This window comes from Pieris rapae, chromosome 16 (assembly GCF_905147795.1).
Source record: "Pieris rapae chromosome 16, ilPieRapa1.1, whole genome shotgun sequence".
Classification (NCBI taxonomy): Eukaryota; Metazoa; Arthropoda; class Insecta; order Lepidoptera; family Pieridae; genus Pieris; species Pieris rapae.
In genome coordinates this window covers 6255746-6282409 of record NC_059524.1, presented here as the reverse complement: position 1 = coordinate 6282409, position 26664 = coordinate 6255746, and the positions used below count along the sequence as shown (strand labels likewise).

Genomic DNA, 26664 nt, shown 5'->3' with positions numbered 1-26664 from the left:
AACTCTTTTTACGCGACTTGTCGTACAGATCATTGTGGAACCTGGTAAGTTGTTTTTTGGTATCGGTTTAAATGAGGATTTTTATTTTTGATAATGATTTTACTGATAAGACCTATAGATTGCTATAGTGAGTTTAAAAATTAAAATGTTACGTGTATCTAAATTGACGCAACTCGGTGCAATATATTCAGCTTTGCACTAACACAGGTACCTACGTTTTACCGTGCAAATGGAAAGCTTTTAGCTTGTAAACGAATTTCTATGCTGACTCGGAGAGGGTTTGGGTATTCGACGGCGCGTTGTAAGATTTGTTAAACACGTTTTATTTGCAATCTTATCACATAAAACGTTCGCGTACTATGTAGCTTGAATTTCAAAAGCATTAAGCTATTAAGGTTCTTTTAGAAAGTATTTTCCGCAAAAAACCTTTAAATCTTATCTAATCTTATAAAATGATGAAATTCATTCCTCTGCGCCTATATCTAAGCTATTACTTTTAGCATCGTAACCTCAGTTTTATCGACTAATTGACAAAATGAAGAGCATTTCGTACTGTAGGAAGCATCGCAACGCATTAACGATGGTGGTATCTTCCCCTACACATGTAGTGTCCATTTGGATCCAAAAAGAAAGCCTAAGAGATCTCCTTTCTCTTTTTTGCCATTTGTTGGTTTTAATAAACCAACAGTTATAATCAAAGTTCAAATAAAACACTGAGAACTTAATATAATATGTTTATTATAACACTTTCCTAGTTACCTTAAATGAAATTACATCATTTTATACTTAACATTGCAATTGTTTTATATAAAAATAATATAACATTTTTATCTTATTTCATAAGTCTAATAAATTCTATACACTTTTACATTACTTCCAAGAAGTGACCTCCTTCGCTGGCTCTGTTGAAAATGTTAAATGTCGCGAAAACACTAATTCAAAACTATTAATTAATAAGGGGTTTTTTTTATAAAAGAAGTAGAGGATCACCTGAAGTTTAGTCTATTTGATAATAGAAACTACTAGAAAGTTTTTTAAAGGCTCTATGTAAAACTATAGCACTGATATAAATTAAAGACTTAATTTTTATAATAACTTTAAGGTAACTGATATTATTATTATATATATATATTACAAATACATGTTTTTTTATAATAAAGTTACAAGATACAAAAGAATGTTAACGTTATATAATGTTATATCAACTGGTAAATCAATTTACGTCGTAATGACGTTTATCATACAAACACGTAAAAATTTAAAAACATCATAAAACACAATTTAAACACGTCAAATATGGTCCTTGGTCAGTAATTTATAAAATGAAAGGGATCGGCAATAAAATCTGCAAACATCTTGAAGCGTTGTATTTGACAAAATTTATTCCCGCGTTCACGAATGTCAACGTCAACTGTCACCGGTTAGCGCGACAGCGTCTTGCGTACTCCGGTGCAACTTGATGTAACCAATGAGGTTCTATAGCAGATACAGTTAGGAGGTAAGCTCTACGCGTATGTAATAGTTCGGTATATAGTACTGCAGGCGGCGGCGGCCTTAATCCGTGTAATGAAGAAGCGGGGTGTAAGGCCGCCGCTGCGCCAGACGCCGTCGCATACTTTCCCGCCCCTGTTGTCATACCCCCACGAGTCCATGCGCAGTTTGTGAATAAACCGCTTAGAAGGCATTTTAATAACTGAAAGAAAAAATTGTAATGTATAATACAATATCTAGTACAATACAATGCAAATATATTTTATACAAAATGTGCCTTAAATCAACTTAAAAGGAAATTCTATGTCACGAGTTTTATAATTGGCGGGAAATAAGATATTCTTAAGTGGTACAACACATACATTTTTTTTTTTTTTTTTTTTTTGGTGAAAGCCTGCCTTTGGTGGCTTTTCAAATGGAAAGACTTCGTGTTTATGAAAACTTAACAATAAAAAATTACAAATATAATAGATAAGTATCACCTAGGGTCACTAGAATAAGGGCCTCATAGCCTAGCGGTCTTTGTATGTGGCCGCTGTGGTGAGGGGTACTGGGTTCGATTCCCGGTTCGAGGATAAGTTTTCAATTTATCCTCGGCCTTTGGTAGGGTTGTACGGTACCGGGCGAGTGCTTAAACCGTACATGGTGGGCACGGTTGAATTTCTATAGTATGCAGTGGGCAACTATGGAAAGGAAACTGTGTAGGTTTAGAACGTAGCAATACGTTCTAGGCCGAGAGTGGTAATTACAAGTGGTCAAGTAATTCAACATTCTTTTTAGGAGGACGGCGTCGGGCGCTCGACCGGATAGGACGTGTTGCCGGTTCAGTGCTGCGAGTGAGCGTGAAAATATTGCGTTGAGTACGCGTATTAATTACTGAGTGTTCTAAAATGTCGGTAGGCGTTAGCTACCGTCATTTATTATTGAAGGTGAATTAGTTAGAAAACTATTGTTGTTTTCTTTGTGTTATACGACACAATTGTTTAAAATGGAAGACTTTCAAATGAGTGACGGATCCCGGGAGATGACAGGTTCAGACACGGAAACAGAGGAGACACAATGGAGAAAAACTACCCAAGTTGCTACTGTAGGCTTGAGTAAGGCACGTGAAGCATTAAAAGCGATACAGGAATCAAAGGTACAGGAAGAATCTTCGGTGGAGGAAATAAAGGAATGGGTTTTTCAACTATCCGAAAGAATTGGCGTGCTTGCATTAAAATCGGGAAACACAAAACCAAAGTATGCAAAGGAAATGAAAGCAGCAGCGAGGGATATCAAAGAATTAGCTGAATATCTTCCTCTACAAAATCAAACGGAGGAAATTATTCGCCTTAAAGCGAAGTGTACTCGTGTAAAGATGCGCTTGGAGGAATCAAAGAAAGAGATGGAGGTACTTAAGAGGAAGCTTCTAGCCCGGTCTGATAATGGTGCTGAAGGGCTAACGGAGGTTTTAAAATCATTTGGGAAAGATCTGAAAAGCGAAATTATGCATTCAACTGAGGAACTTTTGAAGAAAAAATTGGCGAATATAGAAAATAGGCTTTTACCTAGTCGGACCAAACAGTAGTTGATCAATCGATAATGACGTTGGATCTACAGACCTCACCGGAGGGAACTACACGCCCAGATTGTTGGGCTAGTGTTGTTTCGAGGAAAGGAAATAAAAAGATAGTGCAACATGAGGTGGTCCCACCCAAAGGAGGGGCATTGCTCACTGTACCCCGGTCAGCAGCAGTACTAGTGACATTAGAAAAGGAAGCTGAGGAAAATGGTGTTACATATGCTGAGGTTATTAAGAAAGCAAGGAAGAGTGTAGCTTTACCTGAGTTAGGCATAAGTCACATAAACATCAGGCGGGCAGCTGCAGGTGGGCGTCTTATTGAAATAGAAGGCGAGGCATATAAAGAAAAGGCAGATTTACTCGCCAGTAAATTAAAAGCTGCGCTTCTTACAATGGCGAGAGTCAGTAGGCCAGAAAAAATGGTGTGTCTCAGGGTTAAAGGCCTTGACGATGCAGTTACTGCCGAGGACGTAATTGCTACCCTGTCGAAAAAAGCAAACTGCGCAGCAGATTTAATAAGGTGTAAAGACATTGAAAGGCGATACAGAATAAGAAGTGTGCTTGTTCATTGCCCAGTTGCAATAGCAAAAATAATTCTGGAAGGAGAGTGCATAATAGGATGGAGTTTGGTGGAGGTAGTTCTTCTAAAATTACCCCCATTGCGCTGTTATAAATGTTTGGAATTAGGACACACACGTTCGTCATGTACATCCACGGAGGACCGTAGCAATGTGTGCTATAGGTGCGGAAAAGCGGGACACAAATCTGTCAGATGTGACGAAGCACCACATTGTGTTATATGTGCAAGCGAGAACATGGCGGCGAATCACGTGTTAGGTGCAAGAAATTGCAACCCTACTGTAAAGACTTCTCAGGCGATGTCAATGTAATGGAAGATGGTTGCTGCAGCAGCCAGTCACGGGGTCTCTTGGTAGAATGCTAACGCGAGCCCAAGTTACCCCAACCAGTGACGTGATTGGTGGGAGGGGTTTAGTGGGTAGGGCTTTAAGCGCGAGTCCCACACTCTGTGCGAAAATGCATTCCCCTCAATAAAAAAAAAAAAAAAAAAAAAAAGGGTCACTAGAATAGACTTTGATATTTGGCCCAAATAATCAATCAATTAAATTATTACCTGATCAAAAGCCGTTCCGCAACTCGAAACTTCCATATTTAACTTTTGACAAATTGCTAACAATTGCTGGCGAATATCACAAGCGTACGACAAATTCTTATGATTTAAGTAATTTTCTTTACACCATTGCTGTAACATATAAAAAGATAATTAAAAAATTGTGATTATTTGTATCTTATAACTATGCCGCATAAAAGTTCTTAAAGCTTTATCATGCAGCATGCTTGCTTTTTTAACATATATTTCTATAGATGAGTAGTATGTGCTGTTATTAATAATTGCGTTAAGTCATTCATTATAAAAGAAAATATTATAGAATGAGTTCGTTATATTGTTCGTGATATTGAAAAAAATTGTTGTAGGCAAAATATAAAAATACGTAGAATTTTGTTTGTTAACATTCAACCAAACAAGTCAAATTTGTCCCTTTTTCGGACAAGAACTTTTTTAATTGCAACACTTATGAAATGTCAGAATTCTACGGAATTAAAAGTCAGACTATAGATTTTTTTTAGTTTTTTATGTTGTTAGTTAATTGATTAATAACACTACATATAGTTTATATTTACCTCTAGTAATATAAAAAATAGAATACAAGTAACAATATATTCAATAAAATTAGCAAACGACGGTCTAAAGCTAACCTTCAGTCACAAATAATGCAAGGATTCAAAATACAAGAAAAGACTAACCTTTTTAAGAGGAGCTTTGCAAAACATTTTGAATACATTCAAAAGTGTTATATGATCGCCGAGTGACGATACAAACTTCTGTTTCGCTTTCACAGCTTCTTCTCGCTTATGCAGTGGCGTATGGAAAACATTCTCACTGGACATTACTGCTACGAGACTCAACGCCTGGAAACACATTACAAAATTACACTATGATTTTGAAAATTACTGTGTAAAATCAAAAATAATTTAAAATCACTAATTATTATGATTAATAATTACATATTATACTACAATTAAAAACTAACCTCATCCAAACACCCATGTTCGGGAGCGCTCAAAATAACTTTTGAATATTTCGGATCTATCGGGAATGCGGTCATTTTCTTACCGAGAACAGTCAACTTCGGATTATTCTCGCTTTCTATTGCCCCTACAAATAATTTAAATTGTGTTATGTGTATGTATATATGTAACAACCGACGCGTTCTTTAAACAGTGCCATCATTTTGACCTCCTAAAACCTCTATGAGTGAGAAATTTAGTCATTTGTCATGCGCAAAAGAAATTAACAAGATTTTTTCCAGTAAATGTTGTTTTGATATTAATTAAATTAAATATTTATGCTCAGCTGCGATTTTAATAAGTTTTGTTTCTAATTACGTCATAATATTTGCCCTGTTTTTATAGACCTCTATAAGTGAGACAGACCCCTATTGTAACTCCATAAGGTTTAAACTTGGGCTAATGAGAAACCCCAAGAAGAGAAGAAGCGATCGCGGTCCCTTGAGCTATCCCTTATCCAGGTTTGACTGTTCTAACAGTTCTCGAATCAAACAGAGTAAAACGAGATCGAAAACCAGAAACTCTCCACAGTTTTTTAATCACCAAAAACATAAATATATATATTATTATTTTTTCAAAAGTTCTATCTAAATTATCCAGCTTAATCTTAAATAAAGGTAAAACAATTCCTAATTAAAACTAAATTAACAAAAATATACCTAATTCTTTCAATAAAATTAATGACGCCTGTACGGAACCCGGAGAGGGTGCGTCAATCAAAGGAAATGTACTGGGCTCCATTCCTGTCGCTATTAACATTAACAATGTAGCCGCCAGGGGGCATCTGTAATGAAATAATGCCTATTTTAATTATTAAGTGTGAAAACGTATTAACTATTTGCTGTCTCTGTTATACATAAGTCATTTGAGTGTGTCAGGAGACGATAGGGAAAAGTCCACATATTTGTGCATTATGTTAGACCACGATAGGTTAACGACTCTTTTATACTCCGTTAAACAATAGTTCTAATAGAATATATTTTTACATTCGTATATTTTCTGTACCTTGTTTTTCCTTATTAATGTTTGTTTGATTACTATTTCGTAATTTAAAAGTTTTTGAAGTTATACTTCTTTTGGCGTGTTACGAAAAAATATGAGAGTAAATTTTTACGATGCACCAGCAAACCGTCCCAAAAACTCGACACCTTGAAGTTAGATACAGTTAACATTTTAGTTTTTTTGAAGATATTTCAGAAAAGACACGTTCTTTTGGCACGTTAGGGAAATATTTCTTTTTCTATCGTTAGTGTTATAATGTGTAAAAATAATGCGATATAAACGTAGAATAAGTCAAAAGATATAATTTTCGAAAATATTTTTATCTTGGTACGCTACAGAAGTATAAAGCGTGGACATAATATATAATATAATAAATAGTAATAATAGCTTTGTATACGAATTGAACGATACATGTCCGTATGTCCAAGTTTCAAAGCAATGCTAAGTTTTCTATACATATTTTAATACAATATAAGAAAAGGAATGTTGACCCACTACCGCCGAAGGAATTTGTATGGGAACGCCTCGCGCTTTGTCACCAAACCATTTTCATACAAAATCGTTTGGCATTACCTGTCTCGAATGTGATTTTGTCTCAAACCTCTGGTGAACCATCAGACATCAGCTTTATAAATATCAACCGATTCTTTCTCAGGATTTTTAAAAAATTAATATTATAAGTCTAACTGTAGATGAATTAATTATATTATAATGTTTGTAGGAATAAAAATTAAAAAAAAAACTATATTTAAGTAAAAATATAATAGAAAAAAAAACAAGGATTTACCTAATAATTTCGGGCGTATTATGCTGTGGCCGCGCCTTAAACTCGCCATTCGTATACAATCTGTATGCGGAGCCTGGAGAAGTCCTTCCTGCCCGCCCAGCCCGCTGCCAACAAGCGGCCTGCGAGCAGGGAACTACTCGCAAGCGCTCTGCACCCGTCACATTACACCAGCTCCTATAGGTATATAGGTATATATAATATACTAGCGGATCCGACAGACGTTGCCCTGTCTATACGTCTTTAATTTGAAAATTTCAAACTTTTTTTAATAAGCTAAAACATTCTGGACCATTTTGATGAAAATTATTATTCAAATGTTATGACAATATCTAACGATCCAGCACATGGTCTACAATAACACAATGATAACGAAACTTTTTTTTAATTTGATCGTAACGCTAACTGTCGGGACAGACTAAAATTAAAATTCGAATATTATTTAAAATTTGACAGTGCGATGGTAGCGCCGTCTGTCGGATCCAATGTAAAACATTCCAAAATCAACAACTACTAATTATTAATTAAAAAAAACATTGTCCAGCGGACAAAATTGTGAATCTAAACCATTCTCGAATCTCCACGAACACACACAAAAAATTTCATCAAAATTGGTCCTGTCGTTTAGGAGGAGTTCAGTCACATACACACGCACACAAGAAATATATATATTAAGATAGGTCAGTTAAGTACTAGAAATATATATGACTTTGTTGCATATATTTGGGTCACTCTGCTGATAGTACAATTACTACTTATAAAGTATGATGGTTTTATCAGACAGTGGTGACTGGTCGTACTTGAATTCGTGTAGTGATATTAGTTATTTATACTAGGTATTTGCGTGTTGTTCTCACGAGTATGTAAGTGCGTGCTCCTATTTCACCATGCCTCCTGCTGATGGAGGACAAATCTTTGTTTTTAATTTTTTTTATTCTTTATTACTCAATATGTCATATGGAACATGGTGTAGTGGTTGCAGCTCCTTACAAACATTGTGTAAAAAAAACTTGACGATTAAAAAGACTGGCGGAGAGTTTATTGCCAGTTCTTCTCTTCCGTTCTACGTCCTTGATTTGAGAACTGGCAGTAAATGTAAAATTAAATTCATTTAATATTTCTTTTTTTGACGTTCATAAGTGTACATTGTTACCTACATGAATAAATAAAATTTGAATTTGAATTTGAGTGTGTTTACTAGATATAACATGAATTCTTCATTATTTACGTTACGTCTGTACATACAGCATCGACAACACAAGAAAAGCTTTGTATAATGCAGCGTGGTTTGTGTAATGTAACATTAAATATTATTTATCAATTTCGTATTATACCGTTTTTCGTGTTAGGTTATATTCGTGTTAGTTAAAATGTTAACTCACCGCTCTTTCACAAGGCCTGTATCAATAACACATTTTATATGAGGAATGGTCACTGAGGCTTCTGCTATGTTTGTGGCTAGAACAATTTTCCTTGTCCCTTCAGGTACTGATTTCCAAACCAGCAATTGTTTTGCCGGGGGCAGACCTGCATACAATGGGCAAACTCTAATTGGTGGACCTGGCGATTCCTGCAAGGTTTTTGCTATATACAAAATATTGTAAATATGATATTTAAAATTTGTTTTCAATACATACAGAAAATGATAATTTTTCCAATCAAATTTTGGACATTGGATTTAATTGTGTATTTTACAATTGAGTAAATAAACGATAAGCCGAAAGTTTTTAAAGCCGAAATTATACTTCTTTTGGCGCGATGGAGAAAAATTATGAGAGTGAATTTATACGATGCGCGCCAGGGGCGTAGCTACCGCCGTATTTGCCGTATCAATTATACGGGGCCCCCGGGCCACGGGGGCCCCCAAAGTGTGTAAGGAAAAAGAATAAAAACTTTATAATTTATTTTATTTTACAAATGACAAAATTCTATAAAGCAATTCCTTTTTTTCCCGCCTTAAGCGTGCGTTCAAAAGTTGGCTCACTCTCTTATAATAATTGGTTGCAAGGAAATACCATCGAAACTCTATTGAAAAATGAAATCGATAGTAAAATTACATTCTGGAGAGATGTACTGCATCGTATAATTAATGTTATAATTACTTTAGTATCTTGTAATCTACCTTTGAGGAGGCATGATTCTGATTCTGGCAATTTCACGTCTGCTATCTAACTATGATGCAACTTTAAAAGAACTTTTTCTAAAACCGAAAGGTGAAATAAATTATTTAAGCCCTACGATTCAAAATTAAATTATTAGTTTGCTTGGTACTAACGTTAGGAACTATTTAGGTCTGCTAAATACAGTAAAGACATCTCACTTAATCTTTGTGACCAATTAAAGGCTCTAAAAACATGCTTAAATTCTGAAATTAAAAAAATTTATTCCATTAAAGAACTCATTGAATTATTGCTAGTAAAATTCAATAGTCTTGCATCCAGGTTTCCCGAGGTAATCACAGCATGCTTTTTATTCTTGGCCCTTCCAGTTACAACCGCAACGGCAGAAAGAAGTTTTTCAAAATTAAAACTAATAAAAAATTACTTAAGAACTTCGATGGGACAAGAACGGCTGTCAGACATCTCACTATTGTCCATAGAGGCAGAAACTTTAGAAAAACTAAAATCATCATCAGCCATAAATGATTTAATAAATCAGTTTGCCGATAAAAAGACAAGGAGAGTGAATATTTAAAATTCGATTTTTATTTGTAAAATGGGTAAATTATGTGATAAATAAATATTACTTCTCACAATATTTGTTTTCTTTTGTGAAAAATCTTTACCTCTATATTATACCTAAGGGCCTGCAAAAAAAATTTATACGGGGCCCCGACAAGGCACGCTACGCCACTGATGCGCGCGTACACCAACACCTAAATTCGACATCGTGAAGTTAGGTCTAGGTGGCATGGAAATCGATAACTGTGTTCAAGTTGCATATTCTAGTATTTTTATATTTAGAACACGTGTTTCGTAACAGTTCAATTAAACATTAATAAACATTATTTTGATGTTTTTAAATCAATTTCATATACGACGGTGATATTTGCTAATAATTTATTCATTAAATTAAAATCTTTTTGATTGATTTTAATATTTATCGTTAACACACACTCTTTTTTACGTTAAAGGGCGTAGATTAATGTTTTACGTAAGTCTTAAAATCAGGTAAAGTAATAGACAAACTTCATAATCCACCCACATAAAGATAAAGCTAGATATAATTGTTAGCTTCAATTATAAAACAGGCGCCAAAGCCTTACTGAGACTGTTACATTGATGCCACATTCCTTATGAATTGTTTTAAGGATTGGAGGTTTATTATAAAACTTTAAAAATTTCCATAGTGAGAATAGGTTTTCACGAATTACCTTCGAAATTTGTTTAATATTAGCCATAACTGTTTCTATTTCTTCTTGGCCTGTGAGGAATACGAGAAAATGGTGACTGAAAATACAAAAAAGGAAATATTAGTACATACATAATATTTAAACATTAATAAAACAATACAATATTTTACACAGACATTGATTATCAGTTGAAATAAAAAAAATTTAATGCAAATTCATTAATATTTTTTTTATAGTTTTTGACGAAGGTACTACAGAATTTTATATTAGTCATTTTCTATTTATAAAAGCAAACAACTTACTTAGCTGGTGTAGTAACATGGAGTTGGAATATAGCACATACAACAGAATATTGATAGTCATCTTGTTTTGTCTTTGAATGATATATTGTAACTGGGTATGTCCGTCCTTCTAAATAAACAACTGAACAATTGTCATAATAATTTCTGAATGTATCAACATCCATTGTTGCTGACATGATAATAACCTAAAAAAGTTTATTTCTAATTTACAATTAACTAGACTAGACAAGAGTATAAGTCTTACATTTAATGCCAGCTATGCACTATTTGTAGTTTTTCTGTGGTGGCAATTAATGCTCACTCACATTGTAAAGCACAACAATAGGCAAAAATTTATATCATATAAAATTTCATCCCAAATAGCAAAAATGTGTCAGGATCAGAAAACCTGCCTACTTTTTTCATTAAAAATAATCAATGAAACATACATAATGTGGCCCTTAAAACATTTTCAATCAATCAATTTACAATCTTAAGTAACTATGAAAATTAAAAACTTGTTTAAGTCATATAAATGTCAAAAAGTGAAAAGGTTTAAGTATAAGTATTTACAAAATTATTTTTGTTTTTACCTCATAATGAAAAATATACATACCTTGAGTTTGTTTACTTTAGAATTTCTCTCTTTTTGTGCCAACTTAACAATTCCAAAGAGCACATCTGTATTGACTGTTCTTTCATGGGCTTCATCTAAAATAATTATTGAATATTTCATCAATAAGGGATCTATTATAGCTTCCCTTAATAGCATTCCATCTGTCAAATATATTACTTTTGTTTTTGGACTGGTACAATCTTCAAATCTTACTGAGTATCTGCAAGCACATAAAAATATAATATATAATATCATTGTATTATTTCTGCAACCACTTGAGTATGTATCCTATTACATTAAAAACCCTTTTATATATTCTTTACCAGTTTCTATCATTTCTCAATTAAAGTGGCAACAAAATAGAAGCACAACACTAATACTATATACTCCAACAGAAAATTTCTTAATTTATATAATAACAATAAACTGTATAAGCTAAATAAACACAGTGTTCTCTATAAAAGTACAAGATGTTGATTTGAATATCAACATTCAATACCCGACATATGATCCTATTTCTGTGTTCATTTCTGTTGCTACTCTTAGAGCAAGGGTAATAGCTGCAACTCTTCTGGGTTGAGTAACGGCAATTGCTCCACTACCCTCAAGTCTCTGCTCATGTAAAATTTGTGGTATCTGTGTTGTTTTACCACTACCCGTTTCTCCAATTAATATCATAGTATTATTCTTCCGTATTTCCTCTAAAATTCTAAAAAAAAATGGCTATGTAATATAACATACTTGGGCAAAAAATATAACATATTGTACTCCCATTCCAGAACAAATTAAGCTAAGAAGCACATTGATTTGTGATTTATTTTTTAAGCTTGAGTAAAATAGAAATCATCAATGTACAAAAAGTAATAGTAAATATTAACTTATTATGTATACCTTACCTATTCCGAACAATATACACTGGTAAAGATATCCTCACTTCTTGGACATCTTCAGAAACCTCACTTGGTGTGCTAACATTGTTATTATTACATGATCCATTAGCCTGATTGTTTTCTTTTACACTTTTGAAATTATTGCCATCGACAGCTAGCTTAATTTTTTTTGCTTTAATATCAAATTTATTTCTTTGATCTTTCTCTTTACCATACGATGCATACTTAGAATCCATGCCTTCAAAGTACAATAACAAACGATCTTAAATTCAAGTCATCTGTAATTTATGAACTTTAAAAAAGCATTAGGCTCCAAAGTCAAATTTAACTGTTTCAATTATTCAAAAATTAAAGCATTATTACTTTAAGTAAATTTTACCGAAGTCAACCAAAACATGTGGATAAGCAATTCAATAATAAAAGAGTTTTGAATTTTGATTTACAAACAGTGACAACTGACAACAAAAAAAAACCTAAAGAAAAAAATTGACGGTAAAGCTAGAATACCAACAAGAATACGCAACCAAGATTAACTTTTATATTTACATAAAAAGTTGAACATAAGTTAGCATGCCATGCACTATTCCATCCTTACTTTGCATCTGGCTGCTGGCATAGTATTTCTGTTATTTTTTTAACTCAGCACAGAGTGTTTATGTTTTCCTTTCTACTTGATCTACTTCTGTGGTCCATAGTGTCACAAATCACAATGGTTGTGAGATTTAAGTTTAACATCAGTAATTAATAACCTAAGTCTTACCGAATACCGTGTCAAATACTCATTAAATTGCGCTTAATATCAAATATTAGTTCAATTAATTAAAGAAAGAGAATTTACAATTTAAAATAATGTGGGGCGATTCCTTATTAATTGTCTTTATTTCTATTTGTACAGCACTTTTAGGAGAAGGTAAGCCTCAAAGAGAATGTAATATCTTTGTTATTAAAAGAGTACTTTAACTAGTAGTAACAGGAGTAGTCATTCTCAATACATGCATAATGTAAAATATGCCAGCGAAAGACGCAAACAATGACAGTTTGACCTATTACTTATTTTGGGAGCGATGTTCAATTGGATAGCTACCTTGCGCATAACTTGTCACTTAATATGCCATATCAACTTTATACAGCAAAGCCAACAACAAATTTTCAGGTCTTACTTGGATTTTAGTATACAGAACAGAAAAATATCAAAAGTTAAAGGTGGAAGTTGAACGTCAGAGTAAGAAATGTAAGTTCTACTTTACTGCATGGTTTACAAATACAATAATTAAGTACTTATTTATATGTAAAAAAAACACATTAATTTTTTAAATTTTTAGTGGAGCGTAGAAAAGAAGCACATGGGGATTCTTTAGACAAACAACATAAAAAAAAGATTGAGCGTGAGGAAGAACGTCTAAAGAATAATAACAGAGATTTATCATTGGATAAGATGAAGTCAATGTTTGCTATAGGTTTTGCTTTTACAGCACTCCTTAGCATGTTTAATAGTATGTAAGTAAAATGAGGGTCTAAAAAGTTGATCTTTATATAAAACTACAATTTAGCTTTGCCATGTTTAGGGCCTTAAATTAATTTTACCAATTTTAACTTTCATACATGTTAACTTACCAATTCAAATCATTTTCAGATTTGATGGTAGGGTTGTGGCTAAATTGCCATTCCATCCTATATCTTGGATACAAGGATTGAGCCACAGAAATTTACCTGGTGATGATTACACAGACTGCTCATTTATATTCTTGTATATATTGTGTACTATGAGTATTCGGTAGGTAATTTATTTAAGTGCTTAAGCTTAAACTTTATTGTTACTTATTATTTCTATAAACATATACAATTTGAAATTGTTAAAATATTTATTAAGAATCATCAATTTTATTTCAGACAAAACATTCAAAAACTTTTAGGATTTGCTCCATCACGAGCAGCATCTAAACAAGGTGGTGCACTATTTGCTGCACCACCTGGACAGTTCAAATAAATAGTACATTTTATTTCCAAATTCCAATTAGATTGTTTAACATTAAAGTTATTACAGCTTTGTTATAGTTATTTTTTAAGGTCTACTGTATGAAAACAAAATTTGAATATATATTAATTTAATAAACATTAAAATCTATTAGAGGTTCATTTATTAATAGTCTATCAAATCCTAATCTCGTTAAATTTGTATCTGTATACTGACAGTCAATGATTAAATCAGATATGGCCTTTCCTATACCAGGTGCATGATGAACACCTAAAAATGAAAGAACAAAAATTTGTCTTAAAAATATCTGCAACTAATTGATTTATGTTGAAAATATTGATACCATCAATATTTTTACTAACCCAATTTCCCAAATCCTGTTGCAAAAATTAGATTTGTATGATAGGGATGTGCACCTAAAATTCCAGAATCATCAAAATTATTGCAATCATAGACTTCTCCATGCCAATGCTGTATCTAAAACACAAATATTTATTTAGATATTTTCTTCTTCAAAACAATGTTATTTTTTGTTTATCATGATAGGAAATATGTTGCGTTCACCACCTGCAAATATTCTTTCTTATTCTAACATTTAAAATAACAATTATTTACACACCTTTTCATTTATTAAATTTGGAAATCTATTATCTAATGAAGGTTTTAAAAGTCTTTCAAAATTTTCCTCTGGAGTCATAGCATCATCTGATTTTAGTGGGATTTGACTGCATAGAATGTTGTTCTGCAATCCATTTTTTCTAATCCATAATCCTGAAGTGTCCATTACAATTGGTGAACTTAAACCAATTTTTGATTGTCCAGTACTGCATTCAATGGAATATATATTTGATTCCCTGTAATTAACAAGTCAACATAAATGAAACTAACTTCAGAACAGCAGAACTCCCTATGCTTATTTTTAAATAACTTATAATAAAATAGTAACTTATATAAGAATTAAAATAGTTTATAATAAAATTTTTGCTAACCTTTTACCAACTGGCAAAGACAATGATAAAAGGCCACTACCACTGCCTACATTTGCTAATCTTGCTATATTTGATGACTCTATTCCCGCTGCTAACACGCAAACTGCAAACTTAATGGAATGCTTCTCACCATCTTCTGTTTTATAAATAACTTTTTCAATTTTTTGATATGACATTGGCTTCACACCTTCCATTAAAACATCCCTTTGGTATTCAAACTCAAATCCAACTACTTCCCCATGAACATAATTTGCTCCTAATTCCTGTGATTTTTTAACTAAAGCCTGATGTAAAGCGAAGGAATCAAATACACCTTCATTTTCCATACTTATACAACCTAAAATTTAAACCAAATCACAATTAATTATTTTAAAAAGTAACAAGCTATAGAATAAATATATGTTTAGTTATTGTTTAAGTACAATTTGTATAAAGTATTGATAACAACATTTACCTAATTTAACATCAGAAGTGTTGATCCAAGGGTACTTTTTACTTAATTGATCAACTGATAGGAGCTCATTTTTTATGCCAAATTCTTTAAGGGTAGTCACATTTTTTTCCAAGATATCAGCATATTTATCACTTGCTAAAACTAGGTATCCATGAGGGTAAAACTTAATATTAACATCTTTGTTTATCTTTTGCTTAATGTTTCTTAAGAAATCTGCACTAAACTGAGAAAGTAGAATATTTTCTGGTAAAGAGTAATGTCGGCTTAGTACCGTAGTAGGACAACTCTTCAATGTGTTTTGCTGTTAAAAGATAATAATAGTTCTCTTAAATTTGGTATATTATAAGAATCAAAAAAATAATACACGAAACTGCTGCTTCTCCAACCTAAACTGGTTTTAAATCAGAAAGCAGAATATACTAGTACATATATTTAAATTGTAAATTTTCCTAGGCCTCCTATCTAGAATTTCAAGAAGAAATGAGTGAAATAATTTGAGACATCTTAAGCAAATTTTTTTTATTATAATTTTAAAAATACTTAGATGTATATTTAATACACAAGGCAAAGGCAATACGGTACTCACTTTAAGGTTTTTTTCTAAAACCACAACATTCAAACCTTCACCAGCTCTCGACTTAAGCCAGTAAGCCCCTGAACTTCCTAAATAGCCACCTCCAATGATGACTACATCTGCATGTTCTGGATTAAATGGTTTTGCCTCTCTTTTAAATAATTTACTGGTAATATCATTAGTTATGGCGTTTATTGATCTTTGAATTGGATGTTTATATTCTACATATGTTCTTTTCGTTAGTGGATTAACGGATTCTGATAATAATAACCTATTCAAAACCTTCGACGGTAACATTTTCAATTGAGATCCTGTAATTTTGAAACTACATCAAAAAAACTATATTTATATATTGTAGACTTTTTTTTTTTAATTTATTAGCCGGATACAAGGCAATACCTTTCTATAACAGTGTTGCCGGATGGTCTTGACTCTTGGCGATGGCGACATAGCCCTAGACTAATTTGATTTCTTCCCTGAAAAGTTAGGATGCCCTCACCAGTTGAGACTTGAGAAAGGCACGGTTCAACATTACTACTCTAAAATATTTTTTTACGAATTTGTGTAGCCCCCAAGCACATGCGCCATACACATTTGATTGGTTCCTCTATTCATTAGAACGTTTAATTATTATACTTTATTTTATGGCAGTAGTTATAATGATATGCCAGTTTCAAGTAAAATAATAAATTTTACTATATATCTAAAATAATAAAACATCTCGCAAATAGGATATAGACGATAGACGTTGAAACTTACGTCACGAGTCGCGACATTGCTCTGCCAAGGCGTCGAACACCACCAGTGTTGTCAACTCTACGTCCTTTTACGTATTTTGGGACTTTCCACAAAACCGATCACAGAATCTACGTATTTTTTATCAAATCGTAAAATTTCCAGAATATCCAAATTCATTAGGCTAAATAGACATAATATCTACTACATTCGAAAACTAGACGGAGGAAGAGAAGATGTTTGATGTTGGCTATTAACGGAAAATCGAATCAGAACAAGCTACGTACCTACAGTACGTAAATAAATAAAAATTAAATGTTGTTGGTTGATACCAGAGCTGCTTTCAGAATTGAATTAAAAGTACTATTAGCGCAAATCCCTATAATACTAGTAGGTAGGTAAAAAAAGCAATTTTGTCAACCGACTTCAAAAAAGGAGTTTCTCAATTTCACTACCAATGTTGTAAACCAATTTTGATGATTCAAATTTGGTTTTTAGTGGTTTGGTTTTTAATTAAAATATAATTATGCAATACCTATTATTGAGACAATTTGATTTTTGGTCGGCTTCGTGCTTAAAACATGTACAATTTTAAACACTGGTACAAAGCAGAAAGTAATAATGAACAATAAAAAATACTCGTTTTATTCAGTTTAACCTACCTTACCGTTTTCATTTCACTCATAAAAAAGTACGTAGATTTACGAACTTTTCCTATACAGTTATTACTAAATCTACGTAATTTAATCTAATCTGGCCTACGTAATTGTTAAAATCCTAGTTGGCAACACTGAACACAACCGATCGTATTATTTTTCGAATTCTTTTTTCATTTTTCAATTTTTCATCATACTTCTGCGGAACGCCTTGGTGGGAAGACGTACACTTTCTGCCGGTTGGAAGATATAAAAAGCTTTCAATATCTCATATTATTTGTAAAATTAGGAATAGGCTGTGTTTTAAAAACTATAACTATATCCTTAAATATAATATGAAATACACTCCATTGCATAAACGCAATATATTATGGACGTAGCTTTAAGGCAGATTAAATAGTTGAGTAATAAAATTTATTTAGTGAAATATAATAAAATTGAATATTAATTATTGTTGATGTGGTTAATAGATAAATAACGAACTCATTGAACTATGAATTAGTGGTTTCCTTTGTGATAAAAGTTATTTGGAACAATGAGCCGCCATTTTGTAACGCAAGCAAGGCGTGGCACTTTTTAGTGAAACATCTCGGCCACGTCTGAAAACTAATACGCAGACTTTAGAAGATGGTAAGTTCGTTGGTATTATTGATTTATTATTAATATTGTCGAATTCTTAAACTAACTTACAATAAAACCGCAAGTACTGACTATTACGTAAGTCTTAAATTATGGCTCGTAGGTATTTCGTAATATTGCAAACACTGAATGAATCGCATTTGTATTCAAAATATACTATTTGTTTGATATGTAATCAAACGTATCTTGTGGGAAGAAAATAAAAGAGGTAAAAAGAAAAACATTGGCCATCATTCCGTTCTAGGAAATTGATATGTATCATTTGATATCCTTCAATAATTAAAAGAAGTTGTTATGGAATCTTTTACACACAACACGTTTTAAGGGCTGCCAGTCGCGTCAAGAATATCCATGACTCATGTAAAAAAAATCCATCCAGTCCCATACACCAGGTATAATTTAGACATTGACAGGAATAAACATAAATTTGGGTTAATAAGGAATAATTGACTGGTCATGCTTATCGAAGTCTATCCATGATATAAACAGCACCCATAAGCAGCTTGTCTTATACACAATAAAAAAATCTGACCATGAGCCATGGTTGTTTCCTTTGCTGGCTTTCTATATAACCACATAGGGGAATTAACTACCACATGTCTCATGATTAAACATTACATAGTTCATCATGTAGAATATGAAGGTTCCTTTATAAGTTTATAATTAAGGTTTGTCTACTAAATTGATTTTGGTGAATTATACATATCTTTACAAGTTATAATTGTGTATTATATATTCTTCAATTAGAAAAGATACCTAATTAGATAATTGTAATTCAATGCAATCTGTAGTTTTTTAATTCTAAAATATGAAACAATATTTTTAGAACATTTCATCATATCTATGTGCCTTAATACATCTTAGTTTTATAGAAATTTATTAAACTTAGCAGTTTTCATTGTTTGTCATCATAATTTCGTAACACAAATATAACCCCCTAATTCATAATATTTAAATCAGTTAATCAAAATTGCACTTTTAGTACTTCTTTGTCTCATTCTATCAATTGGTGTTTATCTGTCTTCATGAGTAAAGAGATGAGTGCTTTATTTAAAATTGTGCAATTTGCATGGTTTAGTTTTTTATAAATCAGGGTGTAAGTAGGTACTGATGTTGTATAAACACCCAGTTCATGAATTTTTATGTATCTGTCCCTGTCAAACTTCATGACCTGTTAGAATAAATGTAGTACTTAATACTTATGCTCAGGATATCAGACGTTTTTTTGTACATATTAAAGGGATAGGGTTAGCCTGAAAGATTTCACTTAACTATAAGGCAAAGTAAGACTCCAGTTCTCATTTTTTTTCTATTTTGTAAAAAAGGTATATTTATTTGTTACAGCCTCGTATGGAGCCATTACGATTGCTGAACTGTTTAAGCCTTCTCCTTTCACCAAGCGGAGGCATCAAATGCAGGGATGTTATTTATACACTTGTTGAGTTAGTATTCCTTTTTATCTCAATTAAAATAATCAGTAGCAGTAGTAGTTTGTATAAAATTATTGAAAATAATACTAAAAATAAATTTGAGCAATAATAGCCAACACAACAACTTAAACATCATCTTGAGTTTTACAATTGATTACCTGTATATTGTTGGTTGTTTAAATATTTTGATACTGTGTACTAACTGTCACTAATTATTTTGTACTTTATTTATTTTGACAAAAACATTGCTTACTAATTTTAGGAGTAGACAACTTTAATATTAATTATAGTCTCATGCTCATTAACTGTAGTGATAGAGTAATGAAACTTTATTGCATTAACTAAATTTAACTTTTATTTTCAGATTAATGAGAAAGTATTCAAAAAAACTTGTATCAAAATGTATCTATATACAGATTCTCAAATGTACTGACCTAGAACTATTGACTTTGTTCATGGGTTGTGGTGGATGGAGATTAGTACACATGTGGCTGACAGAGAGCATTGTAGCAAAAAATTGGCCATTAGTACGTGAACTGTTAGAATTACTCTTACTTTGTCCTGTAGACATAGAACGACTGAAAACAAATAATAATCCTAAACTCATAAAAGAACTATCTAAAGATGGAAATCATTTTGGTAAGTTAAATTAAACAAAAAAAAATTAAATATACAAACAATTATTGTAAAAGTATATTTTTGTTGCAGATATTAGAGTGTTAGCTTCAAAGTTAGTGGAACAATGGTTAAAAATTGTAAAAGGAGAGCAAATAACACCAATTTCTATAACAGATATACCAGAAATTATTTCAAGTGCTCAGCAGGAAGTTAGTAAAACAGAAATTTTCGAGACTGAAGTAAAGTCTGAAGTACAAGATGATACTGTTATAGATAAAAGTATAGAGAACATAAAACCTCCTGAGGAAGAAATTCCTTCTGAGCCTCCTGACAATTCTGAAAATCATTTACAAGTAAAAGAAGAAATACCAGAGAGAGAAAAAGAAGCAATTCCTATACTTAAATTAAGTTTAAAAAATGGTAAACAGATAATTTCTCAAGTCCATGTTGATAACAGCCAAAAGGAAGATTCACCTGTTAAAGAAAAATCAAAAGAGAGGACAAAAAGCAAAGACAAAGATAAATCAGATAGAAGGAGTAGTAGTAGCAGTAGTTCTTCCAGGTCAAAACATTCAAATAAATCTTCCTCATCTACACATGATAAGCACAAACATAAATCTAGTAGACATAGTGACAGTAAAGATAAATCTAGAGATAAAGAAAGAGATAGAGACAAAAGTAGACATTCATCTGATAGTTCTAAGTCTAAACATAGTAGTAGCAGCAATAGCTCAAAAAAATCAAGTTCTTCCAGCAGTAGGTCAAAGGATGACAAATCTAGTAAACAGTCAAGTGATAAGCTTAAGGAGGAGAAGGATAAAATAAAGGAGGAGAAATCAAAATCTGAGAAAACTGTTCCTTCCATTCACAAGTTAGGAAAAATTCCAAAGTTAAGTGAAGTTAAAAAAGATAAGCCTTCAATATCTATTGAGGTTAGGAAACCTGATGAGCCTAAGCCTAAAACTGTTAAAATGTATAATTCAAAGTTCAGGACCCATGGCTTAGAAGAGGAAATTAAACCTCCACCATCAAGAGCCACGATTTTGAGCAATAAAAAGCCTCCTCCAGCCTTACCACCTACAGTTTCAATTCCAAAAAGACCATCTCCTGTTCATAATGAAACACCACCTGAAAAGAAAGCTAAAACATTGGATATTTCAAAGATAGAAGAGAAACCTGGAGCTATTAAACTTATTGCGCCTAAACCGAAACGTAAGTATAATTTCTTGTATCTCTGTTTAACTTTATTACTAACTTTTTTTATTTTTCCAGGATATGGGCATCAACAGAAACTGCTGTTATATGCAAATTCACATAATTTTTTTAAGTCTTATTTTCGTGATGGTAAGTCTAAAATGTATAGCACGGCGGGTTATTCGTTTATTTCATTTCTTGTAAAGAATTTGGTATTTCAAATAAATGGTAAATTGAATAACTCTCTTTCGTTGACCATAATAGACCTGATCTGTTCAAAGAAAGAAGGAACGCGTCTGTGGAAGACCCGAGACTCGACGATGAGCCAATGGGACAACGCCGCACACTGCGTCTAATCTATGACGAACATTTCTGCAAATAAAACAAAAAAAATATTTTAAGTATACAAAGGCAATACTAAATGATAAAGGTATCATTCAAATTTTAAAACAGATGCATGGCAAATTAAAAGCGACAGTTGTCATTTTCTATAAACTGATCCTATAATAATAAAGTAATGGTCTAAAGATTAATCGGAAAACTTGCTGTGAGTCTGGGTGACCTCCCTATATTTTACTTTTATCTTGATCATGCAAAAGCCACGAGCCAGTTTGCCGAATAAACATAATAGGCCTAAAATCCTAAAATAATCGTAAAAAATACGATTTCCAGCCCTTAATTGTATTCTTTACCTTAATGGGATGAAGCAATAACAGATGACTACTAAAAGTAGTTATTTAAGTGTCGTTGGTATATTTGTATAGGTTATCATATACATAAAAGTATTCAAAAAATTCTAAATTATTGCGTTCTCGCGTGTTCCCTATATACAATGCAGCTTTTGTTCTAGTTTCTACGGTGTAGCTTTATTATACATCTGAGTTAATTAGTTTCAGTAACATTTAGTGTTTATAACACTACATAGATCAACCTTGATGTGATAACATATGCATCAAATGATATTTTTCGTACTGTTTAATAAGACTATTCAATTTTATTTTTAACACGTTCAATTACAACATAGCTCAATTCAATTCAACAAAAATAGGACTGACTATTTTTATTGTAATACCAAAAGTTGCATTTAACCTGTAATTGCTAACTTAGGTAGGTAGTTAAAGAGAAAATATTTTGAAAATGACGGTAAGTAAGATCGGTTTTTCAGTATGAAAATCAAAGTATAATGAAGAATGCATATCAAAGTAATCTGATCGATGCATTTAGCGTACTGAGAAAATAAAGTAGGATTATATATAGAGAGATTAAGGTCGATATTTTTAAACGTCGCGGTCCTCAGTGTCATGTAATTACACTAGTTATATTGGATTTTCTAGCCTTTGATAAACCGTTTACGTTGTATAACTTTAGGATCAACTCAAGGTTTTGCTTTACAGAAGTAAATTTTAGTTTTCTTCATGATAGTTAAGTAAAGAATTAGGTGGTATGGCTTTTATGGTATTTAGTAACCCATTTATCTATTATCATTAATGTTTAAGCAACAAATTACAGTTGCATCTGTTTGGTTATTATTGTATTGTTAACAATAATAAGACGGCTGCAACTATAAGTTGTATCACATATTTACCAAAAGCGATAGGAACTGCTGTTGTAAATGATTGTCTAAGGGTCTTCATAGGTGGCAATCAAAGAAAGGTTCCCTTCCCACGATGTTACTTTCCTTTAAAATAAAATGTTCAAGTACGTTAGATATAGATAACGGCAAATATGCAATTTTTAAGCATATTTTTATTTATTTTGAAGTAGACTAAATGTAGAACACTAATGCAAAAATAGATTTCTCTGAATAATCTCGATCCTGTAGTATTTCTGTTTGGGTCACAGTTATTTCTAGGAAAATATACAAGATCTGATGTCTTTATTTGTAACATAATTATTGAATATACACGACTTCCTATTGACCAAAAATCATGCGTAGTACAAAAAAAAAAGGATTTTCGTATCAATAAAAATTTGCACGTTCAATTTGTCTCCTTTAGAGGAATGTTACTGTTTTTCTGTTTTGTACTAAATTATCTCGTTATATATACCATTTTTTGACCACTTTTAAATTAGTCTAGATCTTATAGAACATACATAAAATTTTAGCAAAAAATATTTTGGGATAAGCCGATTATTAGTCGAAAATAGACTAATAAAAAAGTTTCTACTACTATAAACTTTTCTAGTAGTGTATTTTCGACTAATAATCGGGTACGCTTCTGGGTATTTAAAACAATCGTGTAGTAGTAGTAATAATCATAAACTTCTTACAATATACATTTAGTATTGCCTATGTATTGTAATGCCTATCAGTAACGGAAAAATAAGGCATAAACCAGAACCAGTATAAAATAAGGACAAATTATGTACTTATTTACAGGCATTCTCACTTATTACTATATATATATATATATGAAAGCCTGCAGCATATATGCACGTACAATTATTATATGATTATGAATAAATTGGAGAGAAAAGATTTTACTACAACAACAATTATTTTAATGTCTACAATTAAACTGAAAAGGTTTCACATTAATCTTAATACAGTTATTGATTAAAAATTGCATTTTTGAAAGTGAAGTAATACATGGTTGGATACTATAATTCCTTGAACTTTAATGTTATTATATTACAATATTTTAAATTTGTGCAGTAGTTCTTGTCTAGTGCGCGTACGAACAAACAGTATCAAAAGATTTGCCACCTTTGTACTGAATCACTCGCGTTATGCGCGGTAATCTTATCATCTGCATAAAAAATTAAAACTATAACGGATGTTCGAATTTCGTCGAAGTCTTAGATCCGATATATGTACTATCGGAGATAGTCAGCTTTTTAGAGCTATTTTTAAAATTGTATATAAGCACTGTTTCATTATTAACATATTGTTTATTTTGTGACTTCAACTCTATACTAGAATGTGTTACAAATTTTTATTAAAAAAATAAGAAAGTAATCGACAAACTGCTCATCCGATTTTCAAAATTACCACTAGTATTATTTTAACAGATTGAAACTAGGAAACGTTAATGCCCGCGTTAAGATCGTTTACATTCAAATTATGAAATACGCACGTACGATTGATCAGTAAAAATATAACGTTGTCTCTACCGCCTTTACTTCTTGATTCTGCTATAGTGACAAATATTTATTTATTTATAAAGAATAGAAGTATGAATTTGAATTATCCTACCGAGTTATAACGGAGTCTTACCATTAACAACTATTGAAAGTACTCGTTACGTAATGTTCATCATATATTTTATATAGCCCGCTATTATACATTTTAGATTGACATTGAAATATAATGATTGCTTAATTTCGATGTTTGTTATGCATACATTAATTGATACTGTTATAAAAGTAATAATATAATGAGATATATGAAATTATAATGTATTAATTATCTACTTTTTTTTACAGCTATGGTTTTACAAGAGAGTGATATGTTCATGGATGCTTTGAATGCTTCTGCAACAAACAAGAAAGAACCAAAGAAAAGAAAACGACGTACGAGCGGGTCAAAGGATGGCAATGCAAATGATGGATCTCCTCCCCACACACCAACTATAACGAGTCCAAGCAGTGAGGGCAAGTCAGTACCCCCTAAGTTTTATCAAGATACCTTGGATAATGAAGATAAGGCTAAGGAAAAAACATCGGAAGACAACGAAAGCTCTACAGTTCCAAGTAGTGATAGTAAAATGGAGACTGATGAACCACATACGTTAACAGTAAATGGTTTGAAAGGTGTCCTTTGTTATCACAAAAGAAAAGGTCCCAAAAAGAGCATCAAATGGAAAGCAGATTCAGAACTGGAAGAGGTGAAGTACTTTGAACTCGATGAAACAGAAAGGGTAAATGTGACAAAGACTTTTACAGATATGAAATACTTGGACAGAATACATGAAAGAGAAGCATTCGAAAAGGCAAGAAATCTCATAAATGACGACGTTATGGAAGAGAAAACTAGCTGGAAACCTTTAGTTTTAATAAATGTTGAAGGACAAACTCCAGTGGAGTATGGCAAAAATAGCAAAGAAAAAGATATACAAGCATTAAGGGAAAAGGTAACATTACAGCCATTATACTTCTATAAGTCAATGATTCCGGATTCACCTCTTGAGCCTGATCCTGAAACACATACATACTCAGAACCAACAATAATACCCTTGGAGGATGTTGCAGGTAATCAGGATAATGTGGGCGATTTTACAAATATGCCATGGCCAGAGCCAAAAGGTAATGCTCCTCCTAATACGGCAAGTAATAATACAAATATTGCTCCACTATTCCCAACGAATATACCACAGTTCCCAAGTGGCTTTCCAGGCCCACAATTTCCAGGGATGGCCAGTTTCGCAGGACCCCCAATGATGCCTGGTGACTGGCCAAATGGAGTGCCACCCATGATGCCAAACGGTATGGCTGGACAAATGCCGAATCCGGGTATGCCACCGGGACCAATGCCACCCGGTAACTTACCACCGGGTATGATGGTACCTCCAGACAATATGATGATGGGTCCAGATATGTTTGGAGCACCAAACCCCATGTTCCCTGTTGGTCCTGATGGATTTAATATTCAACAAAATATGTTTCCAGTTGATTTTAATATGGGTGGACCTCAGGGTCCTCCTGGGCCTGATGGTTTTAACGGGCCAAACAATTTCCGTGGAGCTATGCGGGGTCGTGGCTCAGGTGGTTGGCGAGGAAAGGCGGCGACTGGCAACTGGGACATGTCTCAGAGAGGTCGTGGTGGCCGTGGCGGTGGACGTAAAACTGTTTGTATTTACTTTCAAAGAAAAGGCTCATGTCGACAAGGTGACAATTGTACTTTTTTGCATCCAGGAGTGAATTGTCCGTTTTAAGTTGTACAAATAACGATATTAAGTTTATTTTTGTAAATAAGAGCTAGATGTAATATTTTTATTTTATTGTAAAGATAAAAGACTGTCCTGTGTAAATATGTAGGAATAAGTGATTAGATAAATAATGTTAAAAGTTGTAAGTACAGAACATTAATATGAGTTTGTTATTTATAATGACACATAAAAAACATCATGTTCATTTTTTTGTTTAAATTTCTACTTATGTCCTCATTTTTTTAACCCAATGACTTCAGCGTGCTGCTCTCAAACCTGACGTCTTATGTTCGAACCCCGGTTGTGCACCGTTACAGACTACGGTCTAAAGAAACATCGAGGGAATCGTCTTAGACACAAATAAAATTAACGGCGTGTGCTAGGAAAAGAAAAAAGATACCCTACCT

The 26664-nt window shown here is 32.4% G+C and overlaps 4 protein-coding genes across 5 annotated transcripts; 2 read left to right on the top strand and 2 right to left on the bottom strand.

Annotated features, from left to right (window-relative positions):
• Positions 1–718: 718 nt before the first annotated feature.
• Positions 719–12523, bottom strand: LOC110999103 (ATP-dependent RNA helicase DHX33). The gene is made up of 13 exons (XM_045631643.1): positions 12489–12523; positions 12132–12403; positions 11735–11944; positions 11236–11455; positions 10641–10825; positions 10360–10435; positions 8369–8556; positions 6990–7163; positions 5860–5984; positions 5164–5288; positions 4877–5041; positions 4185–4313; positions 719–1693 (listed from the first exon to the last, which is right to left on the bottom strand). The coding sequence occupies exons 2-13, from the start codon at positions 12359–12361 to the stop codon at positions 1415–1417; spliced, it is 2106 nt and encodes a 701-aa protein (XP_045487599.1). The 5' UTR covers positions 12362–12403; positions 12489–12523; the 3' UTR covers positions 719–1414.
• A 276-nt stretch (positions 12524–12799) lies between these two features.
• Positions 12800–14250, top strand: LOC110999098 (calcium load-activated calcium channel). Its single transcript, XM_022268000.2, has 5 exons — positions 12800–13035; positions 13279–13356; positions 13448–13622; positions 13759–13899; positions 14016–14250. The coding sequence occupies exons 1-5, from the start codon at positions 12975–12977 to the stop codon at positions 14110–14112; spliced, it is 552 nt and encodes a 183-aa protein (XP_022123692.1). The 5' UTR covers positions 12800–12974; the 3' UTR covers positions 14113–14250.
• On the bottom strand, positions 14229–16891 carry LOC110999096 (FAD-dependent oxidoreductase domain-containing protein 1). Of its 2 annotated transcripts, XM_022267999.2 has the most exons (8): positions 16877–16891; positions 16517–16593; positions 16130–16428; positions 15544–15844; positions 15090–15426; positions 14720–14954; positions 14463–14577; positions 14229–14370 (listed from the first exon to the last, which is right to left on the bottom strand). In XM_022267999.2, exons 3-8 carry the CDS (start codon positions 16412–16414, stop codon positions 14231–14233), a joined length of 1413 nt encoding a protein of 470 aa, XP_022123691.2. In that variant the 5' UTR covers positions 16415–16428; positions 16517–16593; positions 16877–16891; the 3' UTR covers positions 14229–14230. The 2 variants fall into 2 exon arrangements, with proteins under 2 accessions (XP_022123691.2, XP_045487621.1); XM_045631665.1 differs by lacking the exon at positions 16877–16891 and having other exon boundaries at positions 16130–16442; positions 16517–16779.
• Positions 16892–17681: 790 nt separating this feature from the next.
• Positions 17682–26462, top strand: LOC110999093 (serine/threonine-protein phosphatase 1 regulatory subunit 10). Its single transcript, XM_022267992.2, has 5 exons — positions 17682–18138; positions 19492–19589; positions 19942–20216; positions 20286–21407; positions 24816–26462. The coding sequence occupies exons 1-5, from the start codon at positions 18136–18138 to the stop codon at positions 26261–26263; spliced, it is 2946 nt and encodes a 981-aa protein (XP_022123684.2). The 5' UTR covers positions 17682–18135; the 3' UTR covers positions 26264–26462.
• Positions 26463–26664: the final 202 nt, after the last annotated feature.